Genomic DNA, 18,212 nt, shown 5'->3' on the forward strand with positions numbered 1-18,212 from the left:
TCTCTGTCTCTCTCTCTCTCTCTGTCTCTCTCTGTCTCTCTGTCTCTCTCTGTCTCTCTCTGTCTCTCTCTCTGTCTCTCTCTGTCTCTCTGTCTCTCTCTGTCTCTCTCTGTCTCTCTCTCTGTCTCTCTCTCTCTCTCTGTCTCTCTCTCTGTCTCTCTCTCTGTCTCTCTCTCTCTCTCTGTCTCTCTCTCTGTCTCTCTCTCTCTCTGTCTCTCTCTCTGTCTCTCTCTGTCTCTCTCTCTCTCTCTCTCTCTCAGGGATCATGTATTTGCTGTTAACCTCTCGGCTTCAGTAAACCAGGTCATCCCTCAGCAGGTATAACACACACACACACACACACCTGAAAACACACACTAAGAGTTTCATAGACTGATTAGCAGGATGTCTGTTAGCCGCTGCAGTGCAGATCTGTTGAACAGTCGTCTAGTTTAAGAAATAAAAACAGTAGTAAAGAGATTAATCAAATTCTACAGCTGCTCAAACTGTAGAAGTGCAATAAAAATACTCCACTAAATCGATTTCTCATTAATCTGACCCCTGACCCTTACTATTATTATACTATTAATCAGAGGTGAGGAGTAATGAAGTACAGATACTGTATTAAATTACTGGAGTATTAATATTAATGATCTATACTGTTTCCTCTGTGCAGAGACTGATCTGGAGATCTAAGGATGTGGGGAAATGCACCGTCAGGGGTAAAAACACCGTGAGTACAAATACCCTCCACCTTACCACCCCCTCACAATACTGCTGATTATATACAGACAGACAGACAGACAAAGACTGGCAGACATAGACAGACAGACATCGATAAACAGTGAAAGACAGACAGACAGATAAGACAGTCAAAGAAAGACAGACAGTCAAAGACAGACGTAGATAGACAATCAAAGACAGACAGTCAAAGACAGACAGACAGTTAAAGGCAGATGTAGACAGACAGTCAAAGAAAGACAGATAGTCAAAGACAGACGTAGATAGACAGTCAAAGACAGACAGTCAAAGACAGACAGAAAGTTAAAGGCAGATGTAGACAGACAGGCAAAGACAGACAGACATAGACAGACAGTCAAAGACAGACAGACAGTCAAAGACAGACAGACATAGACAGTCAGTCAAAGACAGACGTAGATAGACAGTCAAAGACAGACAGACAGTCAAAGACAGACAGACATGGACAGTCAAAAACAGACAGACATAGATAGACAGTCAAAGAGAGACAGACAGATAAGACAGTCAAAGACAGACAGACAGTTAAAAGCATACGTAAACAGACAGTCAAAGACAGACAGACAGTTAAAGGCAGATATAAACAGACAGTCAAAGACAGACAGACATGGACAGTCAAAGAGAGACAGACAGATAAGACAGTCAAAGACAGACAGACATAGATAGACAATCAAAGACAGACAGGCGTAGATAGACAGTCAAAGACAGACAGGCAGTCAAAGACAGACAGACAGACAGATAAGACAGACAGATACAGACAGCAACAGCACAGAATGATATACACTCAGATAAATAGAATCGATAGATAAATATATAAACTCATCTATATCGGTGCAAACAGCCAATACATAATACATACATAACAGAGCGAAAGAGCAGAATGTAAATTTAATTGATTATAAATATTTTAAGTTGTTTCAGGACCTTTTTTGGAGTTTTTTTCAGTTTAAAACTGTGGAGGAAACTCTTACGATGCTTCAAAAAACACAACTTCTAAAACTCAAATATTCCTCAAACCACATTAAAGAATTCCTACATAGTTTCAAATGAAAGAATTCCTAAAATGCTTATAGTATAAAAAAAAAACACTATCATATAGATAGATAGATAGATAGATAGATAGTGGTGGGGTTTAAGCACAACACTAAACAAACCACTTCTGACACCAATCTTTACATGTGAGGTATACTTATATATGAATGAATTATACATTATTTACAGTGCCCTCCATAATTATTGGCACCCCTGGTTAAGATGTGTTCTTTAGCTTCTCATAAATTGAGTTTTGTTCAAAATAATATAGGACCACGATGGAAAAAAAAGAGTAAAATACAACCTTTAACTCAAGTGAATTTATTCAGTAATCTATAACACATCTTAACCAGGGGTGCCAATAATTATGGAGGGCACTGTATATACATATATAATTTATATATATATTCTTCAGTCTAGGCTTTATTACACAGCCTGTATCTCTGTCTCTGTGTGATATAGTGGTGTATAGTGAACAGTGTGTGTTTCTGGATGTGTTACAGGATGAATGTTACAACTACATTAAAGTTTTGGTTCAGAGAAACGACGAGACTCTCTTCACCTGCGGGACAAACGCTTTCAACCCCACCTGCAGAAACTACAGGGTAAAAGAACCCCAACTTTTTATTTTATTTTATATTATTATGAGGGAATGAGTTACAGAGATGGGGGAATAAAGTGTTTACAGGTCATTACACAGAATCTGTGCCATTTCTGAGTTTGATCACTACTTGCTTTGAATAGTGAAATATATGTTTTATTAGATCATTAGAGCTGAAGAAAAGATAAAAAAAATAGTTACAACAAGAAAATGGCTCCCATTTGGTGGAATGACCCTTTAAATCTCTTGATTTCAGATGAAACAGTGAGTGAAGATGTGTCCCAATAGTTTTGGCCACAAAGGATCTGATGCATTTTTGAATGCTTGCTGCCCTCTAGTGACCAAAAAAAGAGGAAAACATCAATTTACACTTTAAATCAGAGCTAGGTTTCCTGTTACACTTTGGAACAGGTAATATTCTATAAAATAATAATAATACTGCCCAGTGAATAAAAGTAGATTAAAATATACTAAGCATTATTATGCTATAGTGCACTAAAGTGTTCTTGTATATTTCAAAAATGCTAAAATGGAATAAGTTTTATTGTACTTATTAAAATTTAATTATAAAATAAAAATAGTACAAAAGTCTTAATTAAATTATGCATGTACCCCATATTTTAAATATACTGACAGTAAACTTATAATACATTTAATAATGAGTATTACAACTGTAACAAGCATAATGTCACTGTACCTTTATATGTATGTTTTTTCACCAGGTTAATAATAATAATAGTAATAATAATAGTAATAATAATAATAATAATAATAATAATAAGTTCTTCACAATGAAATTAAATAAAACTGATAAATGTAAAACAATAAGTTTACAATAAGTAAAGGTTTAATATAAAAGTATTTAATAAATAAAAATAATTTTAGAACAAAATAAACATAGAAATAAAAATAAGAACAACAAAATGAAAACAGAAAGCTGCACTCTTTTTGTGCTTCATTTTGGGATGCTCTATTTCATTAAAGCAGCGGAACATATTTCGTCAGACAGTCTGAGAATTTTAGTGTGTTTTTGAACTCCAGCACTATTTAGTTGCAGTTAAAACAGTCTTGTTTGGTTTGTACTTTTAGTGTGATTCGTTTGAGCAGGTGTGAAAACACTAATCACACTTAGTTCCGGTCCTAATAGAACTCTGGAGCGGTTCTCTTGTGGTGTGAACGTAATCCGGTCTCAATTCGGCCCAGTTATTAAATATACTCCTGTTTTAATTTGAGCTGAACTGCTGTTTAGATGCAGTTTAATCTGATATATATTAGCCAGATGACGATAATTACTTAACACAGCTATGAATAAACACTGTCTCTGCTGCTCCACGCTGTTTACACACTGAGAGCACAGTCTGTGCTGTGTTCACTGCTCACATCTGCGCTGCACGTCTCATTAAAAACACTGTGTTTAAAACAGCAGCAGCACATTTTCAGTGTTCTGTTTTCTCACTATACTCACTTTAATCTTGCTCTCACATCAGACAGCTCTGACCAATCAGAGGAGACTTCAATGTGCTCAAAGTGTGGCTTATTGGTGCACATTTTTTTGGTGAGTTTAGGTTTTTATACCTGTGTGAAAATAAACCAAACAGAGGGAGAAACTGAAGCTCCAAATAAACAAACTCATCAACTCAATCCGGACCATAGACACTTTTACAAACTCCAGGTTTTGGGCAGATCAGTGAAAAATCGTATATAATATAAGAAATCTGTTTTAGTGAAATGATCAGATTCAGATTAATGTATTAATTACTGTCTCTTTTCCGTTATAAGGTTTAATTTATCTCAATTTAAAGACTATTGATTGATTTATTGATCTGTTTGGGTGTTTATTGGTTTGTGTGTATCAGCTGTCGTCTCTGGAGCAGGTGGGGGCGGAGCTTGTGGGACAGGCTCGCTGTCCGTTTGAGTCGCACCAGGCCAACGTGGGAATATTCGCAAGTAATGAAGCAAATTCATATTTTATATTAGTATATAAAAAAGAGGACAATACAGAAGGATCACAGTGCTGTGGAACTTTATATAACATCGATCCACCACCTAAAATGATTTGGGAGGGGCACTGGGTGATGTATGGGTTTAGGGGCGGGCAGAAGGGAGAGCTGATTGGCTGAGCACTTCATCTCTAACCAGGAGAACAGAGGAGAGCAGTATAAATCCAAATTAAGAAATACAGCAGTGAGTATCTGCAGCACTCTATAACATAGTGCTATGTTTTCTTAATGCTATTTATTATTGTATATAAAGTGATTGTGTAATATAGCAATATAGCACAGTTACAAATCAAACTGTGATGTGTGAACTGTGTTGCACAGGATAGAAGAGTAATATAATGAATATAATGGGATTATAACTATCAGTGTGCACACATGAGCTCCTCTAAAAAATAAAAACTCCGCCCAGGGTTCAAGTCACATAATAAAACGTTTTTTTATTTTTTTGTGAGAAATTAGGAAACATTAGGAAACACACATGTACTTTAAATTTGATACGGCTAGAAACTGCGTAATATAAATAAATCAGATATTCTAACTCATATCCCCTAGAAATTAAAGCTTTTTTTGATTATTTTTCTATATGTGTGTGTGTTTCAGGTGGTCATTTCTACTCGGCTACGATGTCTGATTTCCAGGCGAGTGATGCTGTGATTTACAGGAGTTTAGGAGGAGAGGGGAGTCCAGTGTTACGCTCCGTTAAATACGACTCTAAATGGCTCAGAGGTAATCTAACACACATATACACTTATACACACACACAATATATATATATAATATCAGTGGCGATTGCTCTAAGACTGCAAGGGAAGTTCAGCTTCCCCTAAAATGTAAAAAAATAAGTGATTAAATATATACTGTTGTGTGTACATGTCCCTGATTAAATATGCGCTACAGCGCGCTGAACTTAGTTCAGAATCAGCTTCTTATCACTGGTAACGCCGCGGCTTTCCTCTCACTCATTCCCGCAGCTTCACAGCGCTGCTTTAAACAGTGCACAGACTTCAATAGCGGAGCAAAGCGCGCGGCCAAACCAGACGAGTCATTGGATAAACGCTGGGCTTTGTCCCGCCCATCGGACGCTCAGCGTCTCTGGGGGTCTATGGAGCAGTGGGCTGGCCTCGGCCGGCCCGGACGCTCAGCTTCTGCGTGATGATTGGATGATCTGTCTGAGGCGGAGAGTCCCTTTTTGATTGACAGTGAAATGAGCGAATCAGCGATTTTTCAGTTGAAAAATTCGTGATGGGAGCATTTTCACTCTGTTCTGAGTTCGGAGACTTTCCTAATCCTTATAGCGGCATTTTCTTTATTAAAAACTACTAGCGACAAATCCAGCTTCTATTTCTGGTGCTTTTCTGGTTAATTTGGTGTAAAAGGTGGGAAAAGTAACAGGTATTTTCAGCTGTTCTGGTTTGATAAAGTGAGCTGGCTGACTGGAAGTGCTGTAACTAATAAAATGTACTGATGGCCATTCCTCTTAATGAAACTATCTCAGGACATAAATGAACAGGGGCCAGTAGTAAGTATTGTGTTAAAAACATCTCAGGGAGAGTAGAATTTTTGTATAAATAAAACTACAGATGTTAAGATGTAGGCCGAAATTGAGCTTCCCAGCATCCGCCACTGATATATATATATGTATATAAATATATATTTTTTGCAAAATTCAGAATTTAACTAAAGTATTTATCTAAGTAATGTAAATTTAAATTGGAATTGAATTTATTGCAGTTCAGAGAAATGCATTCTTATTTTATATGTATTTGTTTTTATTTAGGAACTGACAGCAGGAAGTTACGAGAAATAGAAAAGTGCATGTTTCATCACATCTACAATTAAAAACTACTACATTAGAACAGAAAATAAAGTAATAAATTTACACAGTGATGATATTACATAATTTACTGTGTATCCAGTATTGGGCAGATATAATCATGTGAAAGTCACTGTTCTCTGCATGGGAAATCAGAATCTGCCATTACTAAAGCATTTTGTCTGCATATAAAAGTAAAGCTACATGTTGTGTTTCATTAAAATTTATTTAAATAGTGTGATATAATATTTTTTATCATATTGGTCGGGTCTAGTGTCAATGATTACAGTAAGAGCCTGATAATTTTAGTTTTTCTGCTCTTTTATCTTTTCTTTCTTTAGAGCCTCGTTTTCTGCACGCGATTGAGTACAGCAGCTACGTTTACTTCTTCTTCAGTGAGATTGCTGTGGAGTACACAACTCTCGGGAAGGTAAAACATGGGAATAAAACAGAAAAACAATTTTAGATTAAAAGATTAAAAGATAAAATTAGCAAAAATTAGATCTGTTGTTTTGCAGGTTGGGTTGCATGGGCAAAACTTAAAATATTAGCCAGTTAAATCCTTTTGAATCTGATTTAAATGTTAAAATTTACCGATTTTTGACACAATTTTACAAAGATATTAAAAAACAAATACTTTAAGAAGAAATGAAGGTCAGTGAAGCAATTTGAAAAAGAAGAATTTTAAGACCTTTGAAAGTATCCTCAAGTACAATCGCAAAAAAAAAAAAAAAAAAAACGTCAGAAACATTATTATGATGGAACTGGCACAAATCAGGATCACCCCAGGAAAGGAAGAGCAAGAGTTTCCTCGGTTGTACAGGAACAAGTACAAGTTCATCAAAATGACCAATTCCAGCCATTTTCATCACAGTTTTATAAGAATATTCTTATAATGTAACTTTACTCTAAGCTTTTTTTTTTTTTTTCATTTTTAGCAATTTTATATACAGAAAGTGTCTTATTCCGTTTGCAGATATTTTTGCTTGTTTTAAGCATTGTTTTGTATTTTTCTTTATGTATTGTTTCATAAATTAAGTAAAACTATCTGCCAATAAAATAAGACACTTTTAGTAGATTAACTATTTACACTCAGTTTAAGATTAAAGTTAAAAAATAGCTAAAATTAGACCTGTTGTTGTTGTTCAGGCATTGCAGGTTGCACTGTTTTCACAATTCTATGAGTAAATTCATCTTAATTCTTACACATTTTATCCTTTTTTTGAAATTTAATTTACTGAAAGTTTCTTATTCCATATATTCAAGATATTTTTTAAGAATTAAAAAAAATAAGAATTTTTTAAGATTTTTTTTTTTAATAAAACAACATTTTCTGCCAATGGAATTCGACAATTTCTGTAGATTTAATCACTTAAAGCAAGTTCACAGAAATTAGAAATGAGTTATTAATTTTTATATAATTGCTTTAATAATGTTAAAATGAGAAATATCAGATTGATTAACCACATTTAAGAAGGTTTCACTTTTTTTGTGTGTATTTGTAAAAAACATACGATATGCATCACGATAGAGGGGTTATGGCAAGTGGATTTATTGTTAGTCTTTAAACTTTAGTATAAAAACATACTATCATATTTTTAAAAAAGTACTTTTTATAGTTTTTATGTTGTAAAATTGCTTTAATTGCTTTAATTAAGGCCTTAATTGATTGGATTGGAATGATTTGTTGATTGTTTTATTTTAGCAGTGCAGCACTAGTTATTAATGTATGTATAATATATGTGTGTGTGTGCAGGTAGTGTACTCTCGTGTAGCGCGAGTGTGTAAGAACGACAGTGGTGGATCAGCTCGAGTGTTGGAGCGGTACTGGACGTCGTTTCTAAAAGCTCGGCTGAACTGTTCCATTCCGGGAGATTCCTTCTTCTACTTCGACGTTTTACAATCAGTCAGCGGCATCATACAGATCAACCAGCGCCCCGCAGTGGTGGGAGTGTTCACTACACAGATAAACAGGTCAATTTAATTATTTTTTTATTATTTTAAAATGTTCTGTATTGTAGATTAATACTAAACTCATACAAACTATGAAGAAAATCATATGCAATTTTTTTTAGTAAAGAAAAAACCTTTTAAACAAACCAGAATATATTTTATATTTTGAACATCTCTGCTGGATTTTCTCAGTCAGTTTTATGAGGTAGAGTCTCCTGGAATTCCGGCTTTCAGTTAACAGCTGTGCTGAACTCATCAAGAGTTAATTACTTGAATTTCTTGTCTCTTAATAAAGTGTTTGAGAGCATCAGTTAAAGTAAAGTAGTGAAGAGGTAGAGTTACAGGTATACAGTGAATAGTGAATATTTGAGTAATGTTCGAATCCAGATTATGAGAAACAACAACTACTCAACTAAATAAAGAATTTAAAAATGACTTAAAAAAGGTGCAAAATTAAATTTTAAGAACTTTTTAAAGTATCCTCAAGGGCAGTCAGTGCAAAAACCTTCAGAAATGTTATGATGATGAAACAGGCACTCATCAGGAAAGGAAGAGCGAGAGTATATTTATATATAAATTCTCCTGAGACCCAGCTTTATCTTAGGATTTGTTAGAAAGGGTTAAGGGTACGGGAACAGCACTTTATCTGAGGAGCTCCTGCTGCTGTTTCTCACTGAATGAGTGTTTTTTTTATCCGAGTAAAATAGAAAAACAACAGCAAACAGCTGGGGATGGATGGTTGTGGGTAAGGTGGAGAGATTTAAAAGAGACTGAGGGAAACATTGTCAGTTTTTGTAATGCATTATTTAGTTACATCTGTTATCTACAAAACTTTCAATAAAAAACCTTGATTACAGAAAAACAAGCAAAAGCAAACAGCAATTACTCACTTAGTGAAATAAAACAAGACAAATGGAATTGCTCAATCGATCCACAGAGAAAAGTTCTGAGTACTCATTCATTTATTCATAAAAATAATACATATAAAATAAAAATATATATGTTTATTTAGTTTATTTTAATATTTAAATTGAGTGTAATGTTGTCGTTTGACCACTAGATGATCAAAAAATGATTATAAAGAGTATCATGATGCAGAGAAGCAGTAACGTCCCCATATGAGGACGCAGGGTCTATATATATATATCTATATGTTCCAGCCCTGTTGTAACCTGGCTGTTTGTGTGCAGTATTCCGGGTTCTGCAGTGTGCGGGTTCTACCTGGATGAGATGGAGCGAGTGTTTCAGGGCAGATTTAAGGAACAGAAAGGAACAGATTCAGCCTGGAGTTCAGTTCCAGAGGAGCAGGTCCCAAAACCACGGTAACACAAACACTACCACCACTCAGAGACCATCATTAAAGGGATTTAATACATAGAATACTGTGCCTTTTAGCTTTCATAACTTTCAGAACCTTTAGAAACTTTCAATTCTTCATAAAATTCAAAACCTTACAAACTTTTAGAATGTTAAAAATGTTCAGAACCTTCAAAAATGTACAGCCTTTAAAACAGGGGAGTCCAAACTACGTCCCGCGGACCATTTGCGGCCCGTTTCCTTTTTTTGGAGCGCGAGGTATTTTAGAAATAGAATGAAAGTTGGCCCGCTGTTAAGCAGGTTTTTTATAATGTGAGATTCAAAGTTTGAACGCTAGGTGTCAGAAACGAGCCAAAGAGTCTAAAAGCGGAGAGAGTGCGCATTTCTAGCGCAGAAAAACGGGCCAAAGAGTCTAAAAGCGGAGAGGGTGCGCATTTCTAGCGCAGAAAAACGGGCCAAAGAGTCTAAAAGTGGAGAGAGTGCGCATTTCTAGCGCAGAAAAACGGGCCAAAGAGTCTAAAAGCGGAGAGAGTGCGCATTTCTAGCGCAGAAAAACAGGCCAAAGAGTCTAAAAGCGGAGAGAGTGCGCATTTCTAGCGCAGAAAAACAGGCCAAAGAGTCTAAAAGTGGAGAGAGTGCGCATTTCTAGCGCAGAAAAACGGGCCAAAGAGTCTAAAAGCGGAGAGAGTGCGCATTTCTAGCGCAGAAAAACGGGCCAAAGAGTCTAAAAGCGGAGAGAGTGCGCATTTCTAGCGCAGAAAAACGGGCCAAAGAGTCTAAAAGCGGAGAGAGTGCGCATTTCTAGTGCAGAAAAACGGGCCAAAGAGTCTAAAAGCGGAGAGAGTGCGCATTTCTAGCGCAGAAAATTGGGCCAAAGAGTCTAAAAGCGGAGAGAGTGTGCACTTCTAGCGCAGAAAAACAGGACAAAGAGTCTAAAAGCGGAGAGAGTGCGCATTTCTAGCGCAGAAAATTGGGCCAAAGAGTCTAAAAGTTGCCGTAATGAATCAAATCTTAGTTTACACAACACAAGACAAGTCAAGTCAAGTCAAGTAGTTTTATTGTCAATACTGCATATGTACAGGACATACAGAGAATTGAAATTACGTTACTCTCCTTCCCAATTTTACAGCAAGTACAGATAATGGATAATAAAGAAAAATAAAGAAAAAGGGGAGACACTATGAGTACAATACAGCAGCAGGGACACAGACATACATGAGACAGAACAAGGTGCAGTAGTGGTGGGGGTGAAATAGATATATAAATAGAAATAAAAAGAAATAAATATATAATCTAAATCTAAATGAGTGGGAGACACTATATGTACAATACAACAAAAACACAATAGACATTTGTGAGACAGAAGATAATAGTGCAATATTAATGGTGATTAAGATCAAGTGACAATATAAATAGAACCCGTATAACAGTAGTGCAATGTTGTATCTAGCTTAAGGCTGGTAAAGTTCTTAAAGTTCCCAGTTCTTGGGGAATTAAAGTGTGTATGACAGTGCAGCGTAACAGTAGTGCAGGTATTGGGTGTGTAGTGCAGGTCCTTTTACAAAAGTTACAGTACTGTGTGTGTTCTAGTGCAGAGTTTCAGTACTGTGTTGGTGGGAGGATGTGGGGTCAGGATGATGAGAGTGTGTGTGCTGTGGGCAGGATTGGGATGGGGGGTAGAGCAGGAAGAGAGTTCAGCATCCTCACAGCCTGATGGATGGGGCTGTCTCGCAGTCTGCTGGTCCTAGACCCGAGACTTCGCAGTCTTCTCCCTGATGGCAGCAGGCTGAAGAAGCTGTGTAGTGGGTGGGAGGGATCTCCTGCCAGACGGAGGGCTTTCCGTGTGAGGCGGGAGCTGTACAGGTCCTGAAGGGAGGGGAGAGAGGTGCCAACAATCTTCTCAGCTGCTCTCACGATGCGCTGGAGGGTCCTGCGGCAGGATGCTGTGCAGGCCCCGTACCACACGGTGAAACAGCTGGTCAGGATGCTCTCGATGGCCCCTCTGTAGAAAGTGGTCATGATGGGGGTGGGGGCTCCAGCTCTTCTCAGCTTGCGGAGAAAGTAGAGACGCTGGTTTGCCTTCCTGGCCAGTGATGCTGAGTTGGTGCTCCAGGAGAGGTCCTCTGTGACGTGCACACCCAGGAACTTGGTGCTGCTCACCCTCTCCACAGCAGTTCCGTTGATGAACAGAGGGGTGTGCTGTGTGTGAGTTCTCCTGAAGTCCACAACAATCTCCTTAGTCTTCTCTGTGTTCAGAGAGAGATTGTTGTGGCTCACCTCGCTCCTGTAGTGTGACTCATCGTTGTTGCTGATGAGACCCACCACCGTCGTGTCATCCGCAAACTTGACGAAGAGGTTGGAGGCGTGTTCTGGTGTGCAGTCGTGGGTCAGCAGAGTGAACAGGAGTGGGCTCAGTACACATCCTTGGGGAGCCCCTGTGTTCAGTGTGGTGATGCTGGATGTGTTGCTGCCAACCCGCACTGCCTGTGGTCTACCAGTCAGGAAGTCCAACAGCCAGTTGCACAGGGAAGTGCTCAGCCCCAGACTGTCCAGTTTGTGTATGAGCTGTTGGGGGATGATTGTGTTGAATGCTGAACTGAAGTCAACAAACAGCATTCTGACGTAGGTGTTCTTCTTGTCTAGGTGTGTGAGGGCTGAGTGGAGAACAGTGGAGATGGCATCATCGATCGAGCGATTTGACCGGTATGCAAACTGGTAGGGGTCCAGGGAGGAGGGGAGTGAAGACTTGATATGGTGCATGACTAGTCGTTCGAAGCACTTCATGAGGATGGGGGTGAGTGCAACCGGACGATAGTCGTTGAGACAGGATGGCGATGCCTTCTTAGGGACAGGGATGATGGTGGTGGCTTTGAAGCATGTGGGAACCACCGCCTGACTCAGAGAGGTGTTGTAGATGTCCGTATAAACCTCTGCGAGTTCCCAGGCACAGTCCTTCAGCACACGACCAGGAATGTTGTCAGGTCCAGGAGATTTTCGAGCATTGATCCTGCTGAATGCTCTCCTCACACTGTCTTGGGAGAGCGTTAGCACCTGGTCACCAGGAGGAGGGATGGATTTCTGGGCGGGTGTGTTGTTGAGTGGCTCGAACCTTGCGAAGAATCCATTCAGGTCGTTCAGCAGAGATGTGTCGCTGTTGCAGGTCTGTGGATGGGGTTTGTAGCCTGTGATAGACTGGATACCCTGCCACAGGTTCCGTGTGTCTCTGCTGTCGCTGAAGCGTTGGGATATCTTCTTGGAGTACTGCCTCTTAGCTTTCCTGATGCCGCGGGACAGGTTGGCCCTGGCTGTCCTCAGGCCTGCCTGGTCTCCAGCTGTGAAGGCTGCATTTCTAGCCTTCAGGAGCTTGTGGACCTCTCCTGTCAGCCATGGCTTCTGATTAGCCCGAACAGTGATGGTCTTGAGGTCGGTTACATCATCAATGCACTTGGTGATGTAGGCAGAGACAGTTTCTGTGTACTCCTGAATGTCCGTGGAGTTGTTGTGGGTGGCAGCCTCTCTAAACATGTTCCAGTCTGTTGTGCTGAAACAGTCCTGAAGTGCCTCTGAGGAACCCTCTGGCCACACTCGTACCTGCTTCAGAACTGGTTTGGAGACTTTAACCAGTGGTCTGTAAGCTGGCATTAGCATAATGGTGAGGTGGTCAGACGCTCCGAGGTGGGGGAGGGGGGAGGCTCTGTAGGCCCCTCTGTGTGTAGTAAAGACCTGGTCCAAAGTGTTGTTTCCCCTGGTTGGAAAGTCACATAAAAACTTTTTATGTGTTTAAAAAGTCCAGAAAACACACTCTTTGGGTCTGCATGGTTGAAATCTCCAGCCAGAATGAGAAAAGCATCTGGGTGTGCTGTCTGCTGTTCACTGATGTACTGGTACAGTTCATTCAGTGCTTCACTCCTCACGCTGTTGTTGGAGGTCGGAGGGATGTAAACAGCAGCGATCAGCACGGCGGAGAAATCTCTCCGTAGATAGAACGGACGGCATTTGATAATCATCAGTTCCACTACCGGTCAGCAGTGTTTACAGACCACAACAACGTTCCGACACCAAGCATCGCTGATGTAAACACAGAGCCCGCCACCGTGGCTCTTACCTCCGTCAGCTAGCGCGCGGTCCGCCCGATAGCATGTTAGCCTCTCCAGCTGAACGGCATGGTCCGGGACGCTGTTGTTGAGCCAAGTTTCCGTGAAAATATAAACACAACAGTCTCTCACGGTCTTCTGAGTTGACTGAAGTAAGCGGATGTAGTCCAGTTTATTGTCCAACGATCTTACATTCGCCAAAAGCATGGTGGGGATAGCTGGCTTGTGTGGGCTAGCTGCTAGCCTCGCTCGGATACCTCCCCGCTTACCGCGCTTCTGCCGTCTCTCCCGCCGCCTGTGGCGCTTCCATTGTGGGCGAGCTGCAGCGGTGGGGGTCGGTGGGGGTGCGGGTGTCCGGAGCACGCCGCAGGCTCGCAGCTCTTCTCAGAGATCGCGGTTTAAATCCAAAAGTGAGTTTCTACCGGCTTCCAGCAGAAACTCACGGCTGTAGGTGCGTTTCAGGACGTGAACGCACGACAAAGACGTACAAAAACAGGACAAAAAACACGAAAGCGCTGTATCCTCGGGAGAGCGAGAAGCCGCAGCGTGTGCACGCGCCGCCATCTTAGATAGATAAAGATAGTAAGTAACATAAAATAGTGTGTAAATGAAATAATCAGGAAAATGTATTATTTAAAGTGGTATATTTCCTTCATTTATTACAGAGTGGCCTTTGACTTCAAATATATTTCTCCTTCTGGCCCCCAACAAAAAGGTTTGGACACCCCTGTTTTAAAACCTTTAGAACCATTAAAATATTTAAACCCTTCAGAAACTTCAAAACCTTCAGAACTTACAAAAAGTAAAAAATGTAAAAACCTATAAAACCTTTAATACTTTGAGAACTTTTAAAACCTTCAGAACCATTAAACCTTTAGAAAATGAACAGAAGTCATATTTTTCAGCTTAATCAAGTTTTATTCTCATTTTTTCATTACATACATGTGATTTTAGTGAAAATCAGCATTTGATGGAAATTTCTAAAATGATATTTTATTCTGACAGGGTGAACAGATTAGGCTTTACCTCTTTAAGTAAGAAAACAACATTATGACTATTATTAATTATTGCAGCGAGTGTCTTCAGTCCCTTTTTGAAAATAAAAAAGGATGAAAACGTGTTTAGAGCTTTATTTTATATGTACTGAAGGAGGCATGCACTCGTCTGTATAACCCCCCCAGTGTCTGTAGGGGGCGTTGCAGTGAGGGGGGGGGGGGGGTTCCTAATTAGTTAATTGGTTCAGATAAAATAGGAAGGAAGTTGAGTAAAAGTAAAAATGAAAGGAATGTATTGATTGATGTTAGTGATTGATGTTAGTGATTGATGTTACTGATTGATGTTACTGATTGATGTTACTGATTGATGTTAATGATTGATGTTACTGATTGATGTTAATGATTGATGTCTCTATAGTCCCGGCTCCTGTGCAGGTGAGGGTTCAGCGTCAGCGTTCTCTTCTTCTGCTCTGTTTCCCGACTCCATGCTCTCCTTCATCAAAGCTCACCCACTGATGGACGAATCGGTTTCCTCCATCAACAACCAGCCGTTTCTCACGCAGACCACCAGCAGGTAACCATCTCTTATCGTTTTTTTATCCTCTGTGATTTTATTCCTGTCCAGAACGATCATGTAGGTGTTTTTCTCAGACGTCCTCTGAGAAAATTACAGGCTGAATTATCTACTGTTTTTCTCTGAACTCCGTGCTCCTCCGGTAATTTTAGTCCCGTCCGGACGCACATCTCTGAGTTTCGTCTCCTCGCCTTTAATAAAATAGATATTTGTCCACTGCCGCGCACCGTAATTACACTTTGAACGCCCCACGGTTTCCATGGAGATCCACATTAAAAACACAACAGCGAGTGGAAATGGAGGAGCTACTGAACTCCGTGATGAGGTCATGTGACGGAGAAAAAAGCCTAAAAACTCACTGATCCTCCTGTTTTTACAATTGCAGTCCAGATGCAGGAGTTTTATTACTAAAGATTAGAAGAGTGAAATATTTTACACAGTTAAAGTCTTACAAAACTAGACCATTTTATTATATTATTATATTTAGTGCCAGAGGTTATTTTCAGGAGATTCTAGAGATTAATTCTTATAATAATAGCTGGAATATGTTGCTGTGTAATAATAAAATATACCAGCCCTGTTTAACGTGCTTAGAAATGTTATATTTGACATATTTAGATTTAAAAATCGCTTTTTTATATAATAAAAGTCCAAATATAATAAAATAATACACAATCAAATAAAAAACTGGATGTTCTTTACTGTTATTTTTTTTTGACTACATATCTTTTTATTAGTACAATCTAACCTGGGGACTTTAGCCACAGTGGCTAATGGCCAATTAATTAATTATACAATTAATTAATCAAAATCATCATGTGTATTTGAAAGCCCATTTTTTTTGCATATAATGTTCATCTCAAAAAGCATTAAGGTTCTGAAGTGCCACATAGTCATTAATCTCTCATGCGCAAAAAAAAAAGATAAAAATGTTAAATTTGGCCAAAATAAGCCCTAAAAATAAAAGCCCTACTGAATTACTATTTAATTTTGACAGGATGTCTGTTAAATGTATGACTGATTTAAACCGAATAAGAAATCTCAGTGTACAGTACTGAGATGGGAGTGGCTACTTGATTTATGTACTGCCATCAGCTTGCAACTCAATGCTGGTGGCTATGGCTGCCACCCAGCCTGGCAAGCCAATAGGAAGATTCCTCAGTTGTAAAGCCCCTCCCACTGAAAAGTTCTGTGGAATGAAGTTACCCTCCCTGCAGTGGAAAAGTGTTTTTTTTTTTGTTTATTTGGTTACATTCTGTAAATATTTCTGGAAATTGATTCTTAAATGTGATTTTTATTTTGTTCTGATTGCTTTGTGAGAATTAAACTGTATTTTTGTCTCTGATGCTGAGTGTTTTTACTCTGCAGCTATAAGTTATCTCAGATAGTCGTGGACACGGTTGCTGGACCGAATAGAAACCGTACGGTGATGTTCCTGGGTTCTGAAGACGGACATGTTCAGAAGATCCTGATGAATTCTGACCCAAACCTTTCCTACAGCACCACCATGCTGGAGGATATACACGTGTATAACCCCAAAACGTGAGTCTGATCACCTATACTATACATTTATATACTGAACTCTACATATCTCACAGTACATCTGTGTTAAAGTAGAGATATCCTTGGTAGAATAAGTATTTTATTAGTAAAGACTAATTAATATTGTTTAAATTCACACAGAGTAAATCTGATTTTATTTAAAAACAATGCTTATTTTAGGCTTTACTCACTATATCATAGTGTTTATCTGTGTGTATCTGTATCCAACATGCATCTGAAAAATTCCTCATTTCTATTTTTTACCGTACACAGAATGTACTGTACTTTTTGCACTATAAAGTATAAATTCCTTAAATAAAATAAAGAAATAAATCCTTTAATTTTCCCAAAAATCATCAGAGCTCCTTATATTTCGGTGCTCCTTATGTATGAATTCTATCAGTCAGAAGTACAGAGTTATATAAGAGTTTCAGTTTAGTTTCTCCATCACAGAGACTGGAGTAGCATTAGCATTAGGCGCTAACCACTGCTCACTATTTCCCCGTTTAGAGGTGAGTATTATCGGATGTAGCCTGCTCCTAACCACAGCTAGCATTGCTGGAGCAGCATTAGCATTACCCAATAACTGTGCCAAGCGCTAGCTCTTTCGCCATTCATAGATGAGTATTATCAACCTGTAGCCTGCTGATAACCCCAACTAGCACTGCTGGAGCAGCATTAGCATTGCATCTTTAATGTATTAAAATAAGCTACGTTTGAAAAAAAACGCTAGCTAAAATCGCCCTGGTTTATTGGAACACTCATGGTTCCTCAGTGTAGCGCTGTCGGGCGGCATTAGCCGCTAATTGTGCCTAGTGCTAGCGGTTAGCTGCCAATGCTAATGCTGCTGCACCCAGCCTGTGAAGTATAGGGAGACTCTGCCCACTTAGATGAGTTATGATGTCAGGATGTAGTAAAGTTGTTTATTCGACCAGTCACTAAAACTACAGTGTGAAACTGAAACTAAACGTACAGAGTACAGAACAGTGTAACGTGTTGAGATTAATCCGGACTGTGTGTTTGTTCTGCAGGTGTAAAGGAGATCGGAGGGTTCTGGGTTTAGAGCTGGATAAGGAACATCACGCTCTGTTCGTAGCTTTTTCCAGCTGCATCATCAGAGTTCCTCTCAGCCGCTGCACTAAACACCGAAACTGCAGGAGGTCAGACTCACACATACACACCTCAAATCCATTTTTACTGCACTAAAACACACCTACGCAAACTACAAACTCTACAAAACCCAAACCGAAGGACATTTTATATCTACCTGAGAAAAGCAGACGATGTTCAATGCAGTTTAGTACAGGTGTTGGAGAATGAAACTGAAGCACCTGGTTTTAGAGCACAATAATTGATTGTGGTGACGGACAGTTCTGGTGGAAACAGGAGAGTTGAGGTGCACATTGAATTCTGCGTGATTTGATCAGCCGTGGTTTTATGTTTTTTGGATACAATCCGGGTTAGCACCCGAACATCCCTTTCAGACAGCTTCCTCTTACAGCATCCACAGTTAATCCTGTTGGATGTGGTTGGTGCTTCTTGGTGGTATGCTGACA

General features: G+C 39.3%; 1 protein-coding gene across 1 annotated transcript in view; it reads left to right on the forward strand.

Annotated features, from left to right (window-relative positions):
* The window catches only part of LOC103046246 (semaphorin-6D-like), an 86,243-nt gene that overhangs the window by 16,483 nt on the left and 51,548 nt on the right, over positions 1-18,212 (forward strand). The window contains exons 4-14 of the mRNA XM_049473114.1: positions 261-318; positions 656-712; positions 2,271-2,372; positions 4,225-4,315; positions 4,969-5,094; positions 6,523-6,611; positions 7,938-8,155; positions 9,325-9,456; positions 14,959-15,114; positions 16,483-16,656; positions 17,688-17,816. Of these exons, the coding sequence (XP_049329071.1) occupies positions 261-318; positions 656-712; positions 2,271-2,372; positions 4,225-4,315; positions 4,969-5,094; positions 6,523-6,611; positions 7,938-8,155; positions 9,325-9,456; positions 14,959-15,114; positions 16,483-16,656; positions 17,688-17,816 (1,332 nt within the window). The remainder of the gene's footprint in view (positions 1-260; positions 319-655; positions 713-2,270; positions 2,373-4,224; positions 4,316-4,968; positions 5,095-6,522; positions 6,612-7,937; positions 8,156-9,324; positions 9,457-14,958; positions 15,115-16,482; positions 16,657-17,687; positions 17,817-18,212) is intronic.

This window comes from Astyanax mexicanus, unplaced genomic scaffold, assembly GCF_023375975.1.
Source record: "Astyanax mexicanus isolate ESR-SI-001 unplaced genomic scaffold, AstMex3_surface scaffold_34, whole genome shotgun sequence".
NCBI classification, from domain to species: Eukaryota; Metazoa; Chordata; class Actinopteri; order Characiformes; family Acestrorhamphidae; genus Astyanax; species Astyanax mexicanus.